General features: G+C 39.5%; 1 protein-coding gene across 2 annotated transcripts in view; it reads right to left on the reverse strand.

Annotated features, from left to right (window-relative positions):
* Window positions 1-294: 294 nt before the first annotated feature.
* CACUL1 (CDK2 associated cullin domain 1) overlaps window positions 295-19,899 on the reverse strand; it is a 72,474-nt gene continuing 52,869 nt past the window's right edge. Inside the window, exons 7-9 of one of the 2 annotated variants that reach the window (XM_024986065.2) lie at window positions 17,819-17,957; window positions 9,625-9,668; window positions 295-9,192 (exon numbers count right to left, since the gene is read on the reverse strand). In XM_024986065.2, coding sequence (XP_024841833.1) covers window positions 9,152-9,192; window positions 9,625-9,668; window positions 17,819-17,957 — 224 coding nt within the window. In that variant the 3' untranslated portion in view covers window positions 295-9,151. The remainder of the gene's footprint in view (window positions 9,193-9,624; window positions 9,669-17,818; window positions 17,958-19,899) is intronic. The other variant, XM_024986064.2, reaches the window with a different exon arrangement.

Raw genomic sequence — 19,899 nt, forward strand, 5'->3', positions numbered from 1 at the left:
AAAACAAAAAAGACAGACTTTATCCAACTCTTCAAAGTAAAGATGCTATACTAATAATGAGAAAGAAAGTTGCTATTTTCTGAAGAAATTCATGTTAAGAGCATCTCAAAAATGGATAGACATGATTCCAGCTTTACAAAAATGTGTTGTCCAAAATCGGTCACCTATAAAACCTCTTGTAAGAGCACACTCAAACTTGGGAACTAAAATTCAAAAGTGAGTTTCAGTAGGTCTTGAACCCATTTGTTAATAATAAAAATACCACACTCAATTATTGAGCAAGAACAAGTTAGGAACAGTGAGACAGATGGAATTTTATTACAAAGATTTCAACAAACACTTTAAGACTAGGAGATGGAACTGAAGACAGTATTGTTTCTCAGAAAGCCAAGTCATCTGGACCCGCGTCTTAATGAAGTGGGGTTTTTTTTTTTTTTTTTTCCAGCTACAATAGCCATAAGAACTTAGCATTAAAATAAACTTACCTTAGAATCACACATTGCTTTTATTGTGAAGTGTTAAAACTAGAAGTTTCAAAAATAATGAAGCATTTTTAATAATATGGCTCTTACTAAACTTTTCAGAAAGAGTAAAGGGTTTTTTTTTTAACCACAATACACACAAAAAGTATTTTAAAACATTTTTACCTCATCTTTTTTTCTCATCTATTTTTTGTCTTACGTGTATTAGTATAGTACACAGACAATTTAAAAATATGTATGTATGTACAAATGCTGGGTCAGAGCTCTACATAGTGAGGCGGGTGATTGATTTACACAGGGCTCTGTTTTCAGACCATTGCTTACATTCATAGAACAAACGTCTCCCACCTCAAGAAAATATAAATGGTATTGTCTTCTAGTTTTTATAACTTTAACCTTGTTCACTTTTAGTCCATCTGGAATTTGTTTTTGGTGTACCGTATGACTGAATTTTTGCCAGCTGTATCAGCACCTTCCACTGAATAATATGTCATGATCAGAACCACTTAAAATACCCACCTTTACCACGCTTAAAAGCATTTGAGTCTATTTTAAACCATCTTCCATTAACTTGTCTTTTGACAACAGTGTAAAAATTTACCATTGTAAAAAAAAGTATTTTTTGGTACAGCAAGTTCCTCTTCTTTTCCCCCTTTTGATGAAGATTTTATTTTCATCTGTTCATACTTTCACACAAATTTTTTATTTATACTTACAATACTTTTTGGTGTTTGGATTGGCTTTGCACTGAATTTAGATGTTAATTCAAGAACTGACATGTTTACTAATATCAGAATGTTCCTAATTCTCAACTGCTTATAAGCCGGTGTTTCTCTCTGTTCTCACTTCCCCTTTACCCCACCTTCAAGGAGACCATGGTCTTGAAAAGTGAAAGTCATTCAGTTGTGTCCGACTCTTTGAGACCCCATGGACTATACAATCCATGGAATTCTCCAGGCTCCAATACTGGAGTGGGTAGCATTTCCCTTCTCCAGGGGATCTTTCCAACCCAGGGATCAAACCCAGGTCTCCCACATTGCAGGCGGATTCTTTACCAGCTGAGCCACCAGGGAAGCCCAAGATACTGGAGTGGGTAGCCTATCCCTTTCTTTGGCACATTTTCCCAACCCAGGAATTGAACCAGGAGCTATCAGGGAAGCCCCATGGTCTTAAATGTTAATAAATCTCTTTACAGTTTTACTACTTATGAATCCCTATACAATATACTGTTTTTCCTGGTTATGAACTTTATATAAGGCTAATTAGGCTGACTATACTTTTCTGATTTGCTTCTTTTTAACTCAATGTGGTTTCTGAGACTTACCCAGGTTGACACACAAAGCTGTGCGCTGCACTCAGGACTCGACACAGATGCCATGCACACACACATTTCATCTCTTCATTTCCCTGTAGATGGGTCGCTGGCTCTTTTCCTTTTTGGTTACTACAAACACTGCTGTTGTGACCATTCCTGTACATGGGTCCTGGGTATTCACATATGACGTGATTTTCTCTAAAACTGGAAGATATACCTGACGTTCAACTTCACTAGCTAATACTATTTTCCAAAGTGGTAGTACTGACTTACACGCAGAGTAGCAGATGAAGTTCCTGTTGTCACGACCTCTGCAATTTTTAGTATTTTCTGACCCATCCCCCCCTTTTAAAATTGCAGTTGACTTACAATGTTGCATTAATTTCTGCTGTGCAGCAAAGTGACTCAGTTATACATACATACGTTTCCACTACGGTTAACCCCAGGACACTGAATAAAGTTCCATGTGCTACACAGTAGTGCCTTGTTGTTTATCTATTTTATATGTAGCTTGCATTTGCTAATCCCAAGCTTCTAATTTATCCCTCCCCTGCTTCCTGACTTTTTAATTGTTGCCAATATGGGAATTGATGCTTTTGAACTGTGGCGCTGGAGAAGACTCTTGAAAGTCCCTTGAACTGCAAGGAAATCCAACCAGTCCATTCTAAAGGAGACTACTCCTGGGTGTTCATTGGAAGGACTGATGAGAAAGCTGAAACTCCAATACTTTGGCCACCTCATGAGAAGAGTTGACTCACTGGAAAAGACCCTGATGCTGGGAGGGATTGGGGGCAGGAGGAGAAGGGGACGACAGAGGATGAGACAGCTGGATGGCATCACCAACTCGATGGACATGAGTGTGAGTGAACTCCGGGAGTTGGTGATGGACAGGGAGGCCTGGCGTGCTGCGATTCACGGGGTCGCCAAGAGTCAGACACGACTGAGCGACTGAACTGAATTGAATATGGGGACTAGAAACTGCTATTTATGGTTTCAGGTGTGTTTCCTGATTACTGATAAGGCTGGACATTTTTTCATGCCTATGGGCCATTTCTTTCTTCTGTAAAATGCCTACTTGTGCTTTTTGCCCAATTCTCTCCTGAGTTGTTGCTTTCTTACTGATATACATTCAGGTGCTTTTTAACAATTATGTATATATCATGATTATCTGTATCTTGTTCCAGTTTGGCCTTACTTTTTCATTCTGTGGCATGTTTGGTAAACAAAAGTAGTTACTATTAGTGCAGCCAAATTATTTCTCTCTTAACTAATGGTTTGTACCTTTTCCCCTTCCCCCTAAAGTCATAAAAAATATTCTTCTATACCATCTTATAAGTTTTACAGTTTTAACTTTAATCCAGTAAATCTTTAATCCACTTGGGACTGACTTTTGTGTCTGGTGCAAGGTTGAAGTCCAATTCACTTTTTTTCCTTTTTGAAAAATTACTGAAGCCTCATTTAAGAAATAATCCGTCCTCCTCCTCCTCACTGATCTGCAGTGACTATCTTTTAACAAAATTTGGTTCTGGAACATGAGTGGGTCAGTTTCTGAGCTCTTTATTCCTGTCCATTCATCTACTTATCATCTCTGTGCCAACTCCACAGTGTTTTAAGCACTCACTGTATTTCACAGTAAGGGTCATACTCTGGTAATCCTAGCTCTCCTCACACCTCACCTTCTTTTACAAGTATCTTGGATATCCATGGTCCTTTGTTTTTCCATTTAGATATTAGGATCAGCTGGGATTTTTTGTTGGAATTTCTTTTATCTACTAACAGATTCGGAGAAAGAGTTGAGACTGAGATGATCTTACCAACCACTGTCTATTTATGTCAACAAAGGTGCTTTTTAAAAATTCTCAATTTCTCATTAAAAGGCTTATGTATCTTTTATTAAGATTTTTAGGTACTTTATGACTTTTCTGTTCCTAGTATAAATTCTATTTCTTAACAATATTTTAAAAATTTACAGACATTACTGCTTGTGGTTGCTGCATTTAAAGGTAATGCATATGGTAATTTGCATATGGATTGTGTTCTAGCAACCCTGATAAACTCACAAGGCTACTAATCTGCCTTGTAGATATTTTGGATTTTCACAGACAATCTGATCACATGTTAATCTGTTGATAGATGGGTCTGTCACATTAATTGATTTCCTAACATTAACCAATTTGCATTCCTGAGATAAATCCAATTTGGTCATCACTGATCACCATCATCACACACACACACACTCACATTGGTTGTAGAGGTCAGGATGGCCACTCATGCTGCAGGCTAATGAATGTGGTAGAATACGGAGTGTCATTATCATTTAAAGGAAGCATCATGAATGTACTATAAGCAAAACCATATATTCTGTATTAAAACAAACTTCCAGTAAACCAGGTATTAACATAACAAGGCCAAGGACATCTGTACAAGATTTATTTCATTAACCACAATGTTTTAGAGTGATGGTATACACCCTAATACAGAAGGAGTGATTCAAAATCCAGCAAGAGTTAAAGGTCAGAGCCAAAGTCAGTGGCTCTGAATCCCCAGTCAATAAGAGCTTCATCGACCATTTTGTTCTTCTTGGATTCATAAAAGAGCTAATGTACAGAACACCCTGTTCTAAGCCCCACCACGCTTTCTGACAGAAAAGGACCACCAGGAACTAGACTCACCGCTTCACCCTTGCTCTGGCTATGCTGGTGGGTGGCAGAAGCGTTTTGTCTGCATTTGGCCTCCCATTTACTCGCAAGCATTCCTGTCTCCAGTCATAGCTCCCCACAACATCACATCTGAACAACAACTCCTGAATTGCATGGCTGTAATATTGACAAACAGGGCCAATGAGGGCAATGAAATTGCCAACTGTTGAACAAGACATACCCTTTGAAGAGAACAGCCATAGTCTTATTGCATTTAGTACATAGTCACAACATTGAAATGACATCTGAGAATACAAAATATTTATTTTTTTCAAACCACAGAATTCACCTCGGAGCCACACTATCAATTTCCCAGAATTATAAGCCAATAACACACTGCATTTCTGAACAATGCAATCCAACTAGAAATGAAGATAATTTCCAGTCAGCAGGGGTACAATATACCCTACGGTCCTATAAGAATGTACCTCTGATTAGCATTTTCTTTAATGCTCCCACAGCCACTCCACCAACATAAGCAGAAATAGTATAGGTACGTGTACCACTTGGCTCTGGAAAGAGGTTCGAAATGAGGTCTTGGCCAGTGGACATGGGAAAGTGTCAATGATTTATTTAATCAACAGTGGGAATAGAAGAGGAATCATTTCCCTTGAAAAGAACATAGGTCCTTTCATAGATCCTGGTGGCCAAAAACTGGGACAAATTTCAACTTGGTAAGGAAAATAACAGGAAAGCCATTTCTCTATGAATAACTATGACCTCTGTTTTAACTTCTGATAAACATAAATTTCACCTTGTGCAATCTTATTGAAAAGAGTAATCACAACTAAAAAGGTCCTTATAAATCTCTTCTGGGTGTATGTCAAGGGATTCATACTCTGATCTTAAATTTTAAAGTCCCGTTAAGTGGTCTAAAGTGAATTAAAGTCAAAGTAATACTCTGAAGCTCAATGAGATACCATTAAAAAAAAAAAAAAAAAAACCCAAACATCCAAACAATGACTGGATAACTAATGCAAGGGTTCTATTTTGTTTTTTAATTGTGAAGTTTTTTAATAACCCAGATTAGTGTATATTCATAGAACAATGTTATCTAATTCTAGCTGCTTATTGGAAAATTGAATTTTAGCTCAAGGGTAATGCCTTGTGTAATAATCATGGAAATAATAAACTGCAATAAAAAACACAGAGAAGAAAACAGAGCCAGTCTCAGTGAGAAGACGAGATCTGAAGGGTGACCCTGGGAGAGTAAACAGCTTCTTCAATACTACGACACAAGCGCTCCTGCTCACTTAGCTCCGGAAACCAACTGTGTTTGCGAGATCACCATTACCTTTGTTTGTACGTGTGCACAGACCACCACTCTGAAGTTCTCCTTTTGTGCTGAAAAACTTTCAAACCCCTCGTCTGGCCGGTACAGAATATTATAGCGAGGTGATGCGTGTGCAAACTCTTCCTGAGGAATTCTTTGTGTGTGCAAATTTGCAACCTGACAGAAAGCATGGCGTGCAGCAAGAGGCGTGACAGTGTCACGGGCTGTGGCACTGGGATACATGTGCGTGCAGCGTTACTGCCACAGCCCACTCTTCTGCAAGCTCACTTACTCACACGGTGACTTTCATCCCGCACCCCGAAGGCGGGGAGGGGAACCGCCTCCAACTCATAAAAGGGACAGGGAAAAAAGTCACTTCTCCACAAAATTTAATAACGCACAACTCATGTGCCCAGGTATTAGTCTCGTCTCTTTTCACTAACTCTTATCTAAGACGTAGTATGTGAAGAGTCACAACACCAGGTTTTGCTCTCTGCCCCACAGAAAGCACAGCAGTCAGGTTAGGGTGCAGCTGTGACTAGAGAAGGATATGAGACAACACATACTGAAGCCTAATGCCAGCTTTAAAATAAGTACCATCTCTCCAAACAACGATCATCTATTGATGTTAAGTGTCACCATTCCAAAGTGAGTGAAATGGCTTTCTCTGGAGGGTCCAGTTTCAGGCTGCATGTATGTATACACTAGTCCATTTGGCAAACCAACTACTTGTGTTGACTCATGAGACGATCAACCTGCTTTACAATTTTCTGCCTTTGATGATTTGGGCCCCATAAAAAGCCAGTGTTTAACTATGGTGTGTAAACTACATACTGTACTGGCAAGAACACAAGTGAACACGTGAAGGAAATACTTTTAGGCAGACAGTGTTAGTCAACACAAAATGGAGGCATTTCTTACTTCTTCACTGCAGACTAAGAATTTTGTTAAGAATCCCAATTAAATAAACAAGGTCACTATTGAGTTAAAGAAATAAATTCTTCATACTGCAGTATACCTCACAAGGCTAAGATGAGTAAGAACCAGGCTGAATGTACTGGGAGGTGTTCCTCCAGTGCCTTCCAATCAAAGCTTTGCACCACTAAGCCCTCACCCATAGCGAGCTGCAGCCACTGTGCAAAAATTTACAGAGAGACTAAATTCTGCAAACTTTACTCTGCCCACTTTGTTAACACACACATAATAATAAAAAGAAGACAATACAAAATATTCCCCCATTAACTAAACAATGCAAAAAGCATCCAAAGATTTTAATGCCAATTCATATCCTAATGTGATGCTTTTATAGGGAAGGTTCCATTGTTGGCCGAAGAATACTTCCTTCCCAGAAAAAGCATTTGGGTACATTACTAGGATAATGAAGAGTTCATCCACATTTAATGAAACATTCCAACTTCATTCCTTTTCAGAAATATTATTATTAAAACTACTTGAGAGAATTTGGTTGCAGGTGTTATAAGCCTGCAGCAAGCATTCCACTGAGTAAAATAAAATTTGAACTTCATGATAAAAGAGAATTCTTCCTTGACATTAGAATGTTATGATGTGGCAAATCAAATCGTACAGGGCACAATGAGGGCCTGTTAATAGTCTTAACAGTAATTCAGTGTTTATCAATACAATCCAAGATGCTCACGGCATTAAAGGAGCACATGTGAAAGTCCTCCTCAAAATCTACCAACTCTGGTTGATAAGTACTTAAAAAAATAAATCTGACAACCTTTAACTTTTGCTTCTCTGAATACTAATTTTACAAATAAGAGGATTTCTATGCAATGACTTGACTTGCTCCTAACACTCCACTTCGAACTCACCCCGAGCCTGCTCTCTGCAAAAGCACCAAGTGAACCGGCAGAGGCAATTCTATGAACAACCTGGAAATCGCAAGTGTGACAGTCAGTATCCCTGGTATGTCTTCTTTTTTTGCCTCTAGTCCTCTGAAGAGACAAATTAGTCTGACACAGCCAACAAAGCCAAAAAGAGTCAAGCATATGCTCGATTTAGATTTAAGCAAAACTGAGAAGAAAATCATTTTTCCCTTGTTGCATCTATTTTCCTTTGCCTTTCAAAATCAATAGGGTAAGCTTCAGAGTCTTTTATAGGACTAAAGAGCACTAAGGAACTAAAGAGCACTGTGAGTGTATGGAAACAGAAAATCTAGCTTGGCCAGAGCCAGAAGGGAGCCTTAAAACAGCAGTGCTACTTCTTCTCTATGACACTTGAATATCTTTTAAAAGATATAGACTGCAGACTTTTTTAAGTACTTATCTCACCCATTTAAAATGAGACTGATCAGGAAAACCACACTATTGATTATGTTTGGATTTAATAACCGTATCTGCTTCCTAGAGCATCACAGAAACCAGCTTTGACCACTGGGCAATTCTCAACAGTATTAAAAAGGTAGCTTTAGTGCTAAAGTACTGCCCAACCCTAAACTAGCATAATTCCAACACTACAGCAGCTGGGGAGAGCCTGTTAAATGACAGAGGAATGGAAATGTTCTAAAGAGTTGGTCCCCAACATTTAACAAGAAAACACCACTGCGAGGCAGGGGGAAATCTGACCCGTGTGCAGCATGTCCCTCTTTCCCCACTGATTTCAGCCTCCTGCTATGAGGTCATACCCGACATCTTGGCGGTCAGACTGTAATGCTATCAGCTTTTTCGGGAAGCATTTGTGAGTTTGACAACATGGTCACAGAGCTGCAAAGTGCACAAAGCTCAAGGCACAGAGTAGAAAAGAGTTATGAACTGATGGGGGTGGGGGGAGGGGAGAAGTTATATTGAAAGCAGAGTTAGCATTTTCCTGTAACGAGACTTTCTAATGCTAAACAAAGACCAACTCTTTTTTTGTTTTTAAAGGGGGTCGTTTTGGTTACGGGTGAAAAATACTGTATTTTGTAATGATCTGCTTGATTTTAAAGCAAAAGACATCTTGATGTGTGAATCCAATCTGCCAAAGTGCTAAGTCCACAAATGAACAAAACAAGTGCTTTAAAAAAATCCTTCTGCTCTTATATTTTTTGGAGGAAGCTGCTGATTTTGGCTGCCGGATCTCACTTAGCAATGGTCACTCTTCATGATGTGTGTTCCTCACGGAATCTGTAGATAAACTCGTTAAAAGATTGTCCCATTTCAAAACCATCCCCAAGTCTAGCAGCAACTGTTTTGTTTTTGTTAGTTTTGTTTTGTTTTTTTTTTTAAATTACAAACCAAAGCAAGAAGTCCAGCATCCTCTTCCAAGAACAGCTTGGTGACACGGCTCCTGAGTGTCTGCGGGACCCCCGCTGTGCTCTGAACACAGTCTCTGCAGCTCCAGTGTCCTCTTTTCAGGAAGTAAAGTACATTCAATACATTCACTATCTGTACCCTCTGGAACTTGCACAGGCTGATGAGCTGTCTGCAAAAAAAAAAAAAAAAATTGGAAGGGGAAGAAGTATCAACAGCAGCCAACATCTATCTGATAATGGTAGAAATCTGCTTATGTGACACATATTTCTCATCCTTCTCCCAAAAGTAGATCAGGAAAAAAAAAAACCTCAAAACCCCGTGGCTGTGAATGACGAGAAAGGGGACCATATCACCTGGCACTGAGTCTGGACACTTATCTCATTCTAGTGGAGACAAAAGAACTGGCAGCCTCTTGACAACTGCCTGAGCACTACCACCAGCAACTGGGCTTCAGAGCTGCCACGGCTTACAGAACAGTCTGACCCTGCCCATATACAGTGCCCTTGGAGACCACCATCAGGAACTCTGTGGACATCATTATGGCCAGTGGCTGCTTTATATCACAAAACCATCAAAAATGGTAAGGAGCATCATTACTTACTATAAGTCAACTCATCCCCAGCTCTCTTCCGGGACTGGTCACCTCTGGGGATAAGAAAAGGAGGAGTCAACAGAACTGACTGACATCGTCACACACCAAAGTAGAGGAGAAATGAATTGACATCACTGATGATGGAAGTGGAGTAAGTCTTTCAATTTTAACAACCTATTTTAAAACTGACTTTAAAATTGACATTAAACTTGTAAACAGCAGCTGAGTCACTTATAACCTGAATATTCTTAGCTAAAAGGTGCTACCTTTTAAATATAGAAAGCCATTAAATGAAGGAAGGATTATCTATAAAGATGGGTCCTAGAAACTGGTTCAGACTAAACTGTCTTTGAAGACAAATCTAGGCTCTATTAACAACATCCCTGGTAAACTGCATATAACAGGGCAAATTTCAACTATGAAATAGAATATACCAAAATCTTCCCCTAACAGCCCTATTATGGGATTGAAAACTGCTTAAAGCTTTTGAAGAAAATCTCAGAAATCTTAATGAATACCCTTCTTGCAGACAGAACATGAACCTTTACATACAGTAACCAGTTCACCTTAAATACTTACAGTAACACCTAAATACCTACAGAAGTTCGAGTTCCACTTAAGAGATAGGAAAATAAGAATTCTATGCTATTTGTAAATCCTCCGTTAGTCTCTGAGATTTCTTAGACAACAGTCCAGACAAACGACTAAAATGCCTAAATAATGAGTAATAATAACCAGTCCACTAGCTTTTTCCTCAGTCTCAGCAGCATTTCCTCGGTTGACCTCCTCCTTCCTGAAACACTCCAAGTTCTGCCCAATGCTCTGTCCTTGGCCACTTTCTCTTCTCCTCCACGTATGTTCTCCTTAGTCTAGGAGAGTGGTCATACCAGTCCTGTGACTTAAAATATGATCCTTATGCCAATGGCTCCCAGATTTCTATCTCCAGCTCTGATTCCCTCCTGACCTTTCGGTCTTGTAAGGTCCAGATTTCTCATCGCCACTGTCACCTGGATGACTTCCACGTTCTGCAAATTTACCACGGCCAGAATGCATTCCACCCCCACGGCTTCCTCAGTAAATTGCACCACCATCCGCCCAACTACTCAGGCCCCAAATCCTAGCTCATCCTTGATTCCTCTCTTTGCCCTACTCTGGAGCATTCTGTCTCAACACATAACCCCAAATCAACCACTGCTCGATCCCACAGCTACAATGCCAATCCCAATCCACTATTACCTCTCCCCTACTCCACTGCAAGATCTTAGAATTAGTCCAGGCAAGAGCCAGAGCTACCTTATGTTAAAAGCATGTATAAGATGACTTCATGTCTCTGATTAAAAGCCCTTCGGTGGCTTTCTATGACAGTTAAAAAAAAAAAAAAAACAACTCTAATTCAAATTTATTTTCCCAGCCCTGTGAATTATAGCTTTTATCTGCCTCTCCACACCCATTTTCTCTCTCTGTTCACTATACTTCAGTCACTCTGGCTTTCTTTCTGTCCCTTGGACATGTTAGCACTTCTGCACTTTTTTCTGTACCTGCAACACTCTCCTCCCAAGTTAGCCGCATGGCTATCTCCTTACTGTTTAGCTGGGATTCTCCTCGGGGGCATTACATCACTAAGTGAGGGGACAGCCCCTCGTGCATGCCCTAGTCAGCTACTCTCCATCCTATGCTCCGTCTCATTTTCTGTGTAGCACTCATTATTATTCGAAATAATTTGTTTACACGTTTGCTATTTATCTCCCAACAGCAGAGTATAAGCTCAATAAAAATAGGAACTCTGCCTGTCTTGTTCACCCAGTATCTAGAAGCAGTATCTAAGCGCAGAGTAGAAAAACGAAATATTTGCTGAATTAACAAATTAGTGCATAACTGATAAACAGCCTCCACAGATGGATTAAAATGCTAGCCCAAGTATTTATTTCATGCCTTTGTGCAATGTTCCAGATTGCCAATGTTTCCCACTTTCTCTGGTTTCGATCAAGACCAGGACAGAAACCTCTCGCTAAGCTGGATGAGGGGTCTCAAGGACCAGAAGAAAGAGAACACACCAAACGGTCTCTGAAGGGTTTTTCTCTCGGCCGAGCATTTAAGAGAAAAACTTAGCGTGAACCAGGTTTAGACAGCCTAACAAATTCTAAACAGATCCACCCCACTGCTGCTTTTGAACACCTCTATTGTTAATACACTATTTGGCCAAAGCCGGCTGAGAATCTTACAGTAGTATCATCACAGTTTTGTTGCTGTCCAGTCACTAAGTCGCGTCCGACTCTTTGCGACCCCATGGACTGCAGCACAGCAGGCCTCCCTGTCCTTCAATCTTTCCCAAAGTGTGTTCAAATTTATTGTCCACTGAAATGGTGATGCTATATTACCATCTCATCCTCTGTTGCCCCCTTTCTCCTTTTGCCTTCAATCTTTCCCAGTATCAGGGTATTTTCCAAAGAGTCAGCCCTTTGTATCAGGTGGCCAAAGTATTGGAGTTTCAGCATCAGTCCTTCCAATGAATATTCAGGACTGATTTCCTTTAAGATGCACTGGTTGGGTCTCCTTGCTCTCCAAGGGACTCTCAAGAGTCTTCTCCAGCACCACAATTTCAAAAGCATCCATTCTTTGGTGCTCAACCCTCTTTATGGTTCAACTCTCACATCCACATATGATTACTGCAAAAACCATAGGTTTAACTATACAGATCTTTGTTGGCAAAGTGACGTCTCTGCTTTTTATTATGCTGTTCTGGTTTGTCACAGCTTTCCTTCCAAGGAGTAAGCATCTTTTAATTTCACGGCTGCAGTCACCATGATTTAGGAGCCCAAGACAAAAAAATCTGTCACTGTTTTCACTTTTTCCCGTTCTATTTGCCATGAAGTGATAGGACTGTATGCCATGATCTTAGTTTTTTGAAGGCTGAGTTTTTTAAGCCAGCTTTTTCACTCTCCCCTTTCACCTTCATCAAGAAGCTTTTTAGTTCTTCTTCAATTTTTGCCATTAGAGTGGTATCATTGGCATATTTGAGGTTATTGACATTTCTTCCAGCAATTGTGATTACAGCTTGTGATTCATCCAGCCTGGCATTTCACATGATGTACTCTGCATAAGCAGAGTGATAATATATAACCTAGATGTACTCCTTTGCCAATTTTGAAACAGTCCGTTGTTCCATGTCTGGTTCTAACTGTTGCTTCTTGACCTGCATACAGGTTTCTCAGATGATAAGTAAGGTGGTCTGGTATTCCCATCTTTTTAAGAATTTTCCAGTTTGTTGTGATCCACACAATCAAAGCCTTTAGTGTAATCAGTGAAGCAGAAGTAGATGTTTCCCTGGAATTCCCTTGCTTTTTCTGTTCTGTGCTTGGTCTCTCAGTCATGTCCGACTCTCAGGCTCCTCTGTCCATGGGGATTCTCCAGGCAATACTGGAGTGGGTCGCCATGCCCTCCTCCAGGGGATCTTCCCAACCCAGGGATCAGACCCAAGTCTCCTGCATTGCAGGTGGATTCTTTACCAGCTGAGCTACCAGGCAAGCCCTCGCTTTCTCTATGATCAACACATGTTGGCAATTTGATCTCTGGTTCCTCTGCCTCTTCTAAACCCAGCTTGTACATCTGGAAGTTCTCAGTTCATGTATGGCTGAAACCTAGCTTGAAGGATTTTGAGCATTACTTTGCTAGCATGTGAAATGAACGCAATTGTACAGTAGTGTGAACATTCTTTGGCACTGCCCTTCTTTGGGACTGAAATGAAATCGGATCATGAGCTCCTGATAAGAAAATTCAGGCTTAAATTGAAGAAAATAGGGGAAATCACTAGGCCATTCAGGTATGACCTAAATCTAATCCCTTATGATAATACAGTGGAGGTGACAAAATAGATTCAAGGGATTAGAGCTGGTAGACAGAGTGCCTGAAGAACTATGAAGAGAGGTACATAACATCATCACAGCAGCATTCACCAAATACTCTGAAACAAGTAAATTAATGCTGATCAAAAAGGAAGACACAGCATGGATCTTGAATTTGGAACTTAGACTTCTATAAACAAACTTCACTCCCACCCCTGCAAAATTTTTTAAAAAATGAAACATGTTAAAATAACAGGAGAAAAATACGGATATGAAAACAACAGGAGGCACAAAGAATGTCAGTGTGATGTATGTAAGGCTGTTAAACCACTATCTGATAACACTATTAAGTCAGCTGCCCACAACACCAGACCCAGGCTACTACTGAAAAAGCCCTGATCCTGGAGTGACCGTCTCAGCTAAAAGAACAATACCCCTAACAAGGTTCTACTTTGTTCTAGAAATCCAGGTAACAATCACTCAGCAAGAATGGTTTACTTGCCTTTAAAAGCTACTTGGCACATGCTTTGAAGAGGCCCATAGATGGGTTTGAATGAGGATGCTCCATCTGAGGGCCTGCGTGTTAGAAATTCCCTAGTGAGCTTATCTTCCATAATGTAATCTTTGACAACAGCAGACAACAACCTGCCCTTCCCCCAATAAGCAATTCAACTATGCAGGTAACATGCTAAAAACAAAAACAACAACAACAAAAAAACCCTGCTTTTAGCTGGTACGTTACTTCTAGCTTTGAAATAAGTCCACACTGTATTTCTTTACACCTAAAGATGCTTCACATAAACTCCAACTCAAATAAGAATCTGTCCATTAACTACAAAGCCAATATATTTGACAATATTCACTTACTATTTTAAAACACTTCAAAGACTGTGCCATCCACATTAAAAGCAATGCACTGTCATACCCTACATCATGTAAATGGAATACAGCCTTAAATGAAAAAATAGCTTGCAAAGCTAAACAGGAATCATGTGACTGGCTAGACACAAACCATGAAACAATTGCTCATATGAAGGCAGCCAGTAACAGAATTTTTGTTAGACAGCTTATATGATATTTTTTGCATCAGTGGACACCATTTCTTCAAAGCAATTCTAGCCAAATAATGATCAAAGGCAGCACCAAGTTTGGCAAGAGCAGAGTATGGAAGGTCCAGACACAAGTGCTGGAAGCACAGGTGACTGCCGTCAGCTGCTAAGTATATGGTGTGTGCACACCCTTTCTGACTGGTCTGAGCCAGCCCAGCAGTTCAGAATGTTTGCTGAAAGGAGGTTCTACTCTGTGCATATCACCCAACAGAGTAAGTCACGAGGCAGCCTTTAATCTTCAGAATAAATGTATAATAATTTGTTAACAGAAATAGCTCAACTCAGTTTGTAAAATAAAACATTTTTATCATTTTTTGGAATACAAGAGTTTAAATTTCATATGAATGAAAGCACCTGACCATCCTGACCTTATCAGAACAGTGCCAGGGGAAATGGCAACCCACTCCAGTGTTCTTGCCTGGAGAATCCCAGGGATGGGGGAGCCTGGTGGGCTGCCGTCTATGGGATCGCACAGAGTCGGACACGACTGAGGCGACTTAGCAGCAGCAGCAGCAGCAGCAGCAGGCTAGTCCTTCATGTTCAAAGGCAATGTTACCTGAGATTATTTATCGAGTCAGTGCCTCAACTCATCACAAGCAGATTTTACCTAAGAGCGAGGACACACCAAACAGTCCTGCGCCCTGCTCTCTCATTCCAGGTCCCAAATGTTATCTAAGAGCGGCTGGCCACACACCAAACAGTCCTGCGCCCTGTTCTACTCCAGCTCAAAAATCAGGATTAGGAAAATGTCTCTGGATATGTTCCACACTCTTCTGTAAGGTGAATTCAGGTGTTCAGAGAAATCTACAAGAGCTATCTTCCTACACTGCTTCACAGAAATAAAAGCCTTTTAAGGGCTGTTTGTTAAAAGCATCGATAAGCTCATCTCTAAAATTAAAAGCAAACATTCAAATATATATATATATATGGGAAAAAAGCATAAAATAATTCAAAATTATGGTGAGCCTAGGAAAAAAACGTAAGAGCTATACTCAGTTCATTCTGCATTAATTTTTAAAACATTTCAAGAAAAAACTTTTAACTATAATTCAGAATGCATAAGCCATAAAGAAAAAACTTGATCAAGTTAGTTACATAAAATAAAAAAAACTTGCACATGACTTCAAATAAACAAAAAAAACCCATCATAAGCAAAGTCAAAAGAAATAGAAAACAACTGTCATTTTGGGCAAACAACCTCTTCACTATAGAAAGAGCTCCTAGAAACCAAGAAAAAAAGACTAACAATCAAATAGAAAAATGAGCAAAAAAGCAGAAACCATTTATAGGAAAAGAAATAAAAACACAGGAAAATATGCTCAGCCTCACTCATAATAAGAGAAACACAAATGAAACTAACTCTGAGTAATTATTTTCACCTTCCAGACTGGCAGTGTAACAACACACTCCACAGGCAAGGACGTGAAGAACAGACGCTCTGCCTAGTGAACGCGCAAACCGGCACGGTCCCCTATGGAGGGCTACAGGCAACATTAATCAAAATTACCACTGCATTTGCTCTTGACTCAGCAATCTAACTTAAGGGAATTTACTCTGCAAACATACTGACAACCAGTATGAAAATTATGCATGCAGCATTCTCTGTAACAGCAAAAAGACTGGAAATGATTCAATTTGCCATCTATAGGGGACTGGTTAAATAAGTTATAGTACAATTACACAACAGAATGTGTAAGAAAGGAATAAAACTAAGAATATATATTGTGCTTGTTTGTATATGATATAAATGCTGGAGGGGCTCATAAGAAACTAATAAAAAATGGTTACCTAATGTCTAAGAGCAGACAGGGAGACAGGCGGGAGTAAAACTTCTCAGTGTATGCTTTTTAATATCTTTATTTAAAAAAAAAAACAAACCTATATTAGCTCTTCAAAACTGAGTAAGTAAAATTACTATAGCATTAAATGGCCTCATTCTGTGTATGAAAATAGTATCACTGTTAGAAATACTACAGTTGATGTCAGAAGACACCCAACCACTGGACATGAGGGAGAAAAGCCAGCTGTTGGCATGCAGACTCTCCCAAGGCCTTTTGTTCCTCTCCCACGGCCTTTTGTTCCTCTCTCACTTGCCACAGAGAAGGCGGGCTCATGAGCCTGTCTACATAGCTTCCTTCTGACATCTGACCGAGCCCTTCCAGCGTCAGCTGCCCACGAGGTGGATAATGATCGGTGGGTTACTCAGTGGCCCCTCTACCACATGAATACAGATGCCTTCCAATGCCAGGACACAAAGGGAATAAATGCCAATCCATGGGCCAGCAAAGAACAAAGGACCTGCTTTCTTTTCTTACTGGTGCTGAAATGAGAAACTTAGAAACAGTGATCTTGATCAAGGCTGGTGTTCTGAGACTGAATGTGGCCTCAGAAACTGTGAAAGAGCGTGGCCATCCCCTGCCCAAGCCAGAGAAGTGAGTCAATACTCAACCACTGTTTGTGGTCACAACTATGCCTCAGGGAGGAACCCAGGTGTCTTTCTTGCCACAACTTTCTCCCTTTAATGTGAGGGATTCAAATAAGAAAAGACATGCAACCATGCTAAGGAGAGGGCAAGGATTATGAAAATTATAAAGTTCTACTATACCCCCCAACGATCTGATTACAGAACAGGGTGCTTTCCCATGAGAAATCACACAATTTTTGCTGAAAATACACACTTTGAAAGATTTTCTGGGATAAAGCCAGGATACTGAATTGCAACTTTCAGAAACATTAGCAAAGAGTTTATATCAAAATCAAGGGAGGTGAATTTTGTGGACACATACAAGTGATATCCTACTTTTTAAGAAGAAATGACTAGAATTTAGTGGAAAAAAATGGAAATATGAAAAACACAATCTAAAGCCTGCTTACCAGTTTAGTCATAAAACTAATCCTTTGCTAGTTTAGTCATAAATGTACCTTATAACTGATCATAAAATTTTGACAAAGTTTTTCCAAATATTCAAAACGAGTATAAGAGGATCAAAGCTGGAAGAGCTCTTCGGAGGCTGCCCAGACTAACTGCCCACCCGATGAGAAATTCCTTCTTCAAAATCTACTTAAGAGCAGCTCTCATAAAGTCAAAACCCAGCTTCAACACTTTCACAGACAAGGAGCTCACCACCTCAGCACCGGCCCTATCAGCAGGTAGATGTCTCCCATTCTAAGAACCTGGCGTCCCTCCCCCACCAAGCCAAACTGGCCTAAGGAAATGGACACATTTTATCATGAAAGGAAAGGAAAACTTGCCTCATGAAACCATTCTGTATAAGTTCTCTTTGAAGCTTCTGATCTTGAGCAGCATATTCAGACAGTTCAGACTCCACCGCACGAGGAAGAATGTTTGGAATAAATTTAGAAAACAGAGTCGGAGCCATCTGAACCCACTCTGTGAGGGAAGGAAAAGATTCATTAAGGAAATCATACAATTTAAGTAGAAAAGGAAGAACTTTCTTCCCAAACAACAAGATTATAAATTAAACCAAACTTAAAATGGGGAAAAAAATTAGTGCAGCCCCTTCTGATAAAGAGGTTAAGTTTCTTTTCTAAATGGAATTTACCGAAAGAGGATATTATACATTTTACTGATTTAACCAAATTTAACAAAAAAATCCCTAGAGAATTTTTGAATGAACCATCTCAAAAATTCTAAATGTGGAAGAAAACACGAGGGAAATAAGCAAAGAATTCTGAGCAGGAGGGACTTGGAAGGAAAAGATTTGGTGGAAATACTTAGCCCTGTGGAACATTAATTTAAAAAATACACTGGCCTAAGAATAACAGTACATGAAGTAATAAGCAGACATATTTTTAAAGTACCATAAAAATGGGGAGGGAGGTGGGAGAGATGACGGGTAAGTACTTTTAAAATATAAACCAACTTTGACTCACATTAAATTACAGCAAATTAAACATATATAATGGTGAAAGAAAGAGAACTAACTGGTAATCAAACTATTAAGGAAAAGATAAAAGATCAAGAGAATAATCTATAGAAAAAAATTCATTCATCAAAATAAATAGACAAAAAGAAGTCTAAGGAAAATATCTGCATTAGACATGAGAAAGATAAATTAGTATCTTTACTGTAAAGCATTTTCTCAAATCAGATACTCTTCCCCTTACTCAGAGAACACGAAATATAAATACTGCCACTTCTGTGTCCTCTTGGATTAATCTAGTCCTTTCAAATTTTTCCTTTTGGATATATATATAGGCTTCCCAGGCGGCACTAGTGGTAAAGAACCCAACTGCCAATGAGGGGACCTAAGAGACATGTGTTCAATCCCTGGGTCAGGAAGGTCCCCTGGAGGAGAGCATGGTAACCCACTCCAAGTATCCTTGCCTGGAGAATCCCATGGACAGAAGAGCCTGGTGAGCTACAGTTCATAGGGTCGCACAGAGCAGAACATAACTGAAATGACTTAGCGTGCGCACGCGTGTGCATGTGTGTGTGTGTTCTGGCTGTATATATCAAAACCCATAAAATTTCAATGCTCTATTTAATCCAGCATGCTCACTTTAAAAACTGTAATCTAAGTAAACAACTCTAAATCAGAAAAACAAAGCAAAACACATTTAATGCTATGCAATGCTGGATCACTGGCAAGTTAAAAAAAAAAAAGCCTAATAAGAGAAGAGTTAAACTAGAGATGGTGAAAAACAAACAACAAAAAAACCAAGCACCACAAACACTCTCAAGGTGATCCAATCACCCTTTGTATCAAAATGTTCTCAACAGTGTCTCTTTTTCTAGCTCAGTTCAAATGGCTTTAAAAAGAGTCTCAGGTCAGTGCCCTGGGGAACCACTAACCCATATGTCAGAGAAGGCAAGGAGTCAAACCAGTCTTACATACTCCAGGCAATCATTAAAATGAAGATAAAGAAACAATGAAAAGTGTTTGTATTAAATGAAGAAGAGCAAGATGGGATCATGGGAACTATTCCTAGTGAGCTTCTAAAGACTAGATGGAAACACTTTTAAATAGCAGATGTCATCAGAATCTCCAAAGACTAGGGCCCAGGAATCTACAGTTTAACAAATCTTTTTGGGTGATTCAGATGCATCCATTATATAAAAATCAGCACTACTGTAATGAAAGGAACCTTTACATTTAAAATTCAATTTTTAAAATATTTTAACCTTAACCTGTCAGGTGAATAAAACTGCTTTAACAAACTAGGAAGACAATGGATACTGGCAAGACGAATAAATGTCAAAATAAGTTTAAGAGTATCTCAGAAAATAGCTAGGAGAGCAAAAGGTTCGTCTGTGATAAAATTCACCTTTCCAAAAGGACAAGTCTCAAACACAGAATTCTCCTCAGAAG

Source organism: Bos taurus, chromosome 26 (genome assembly GCF_002263795.3).
Source record: "Bos taurus isolate L1 Dominette 01449 registration number 42190680 breed Hereford chromosome 26, ARS-UCD2.0, whole genome shotgun sequence".
In the NCBI taxonomy this organism is placed as follows: Eukaryota; Metazoa; Chordata; class Mammalia; order Artiodactyla; family Bovidae; genus Bos; species Bos taurus.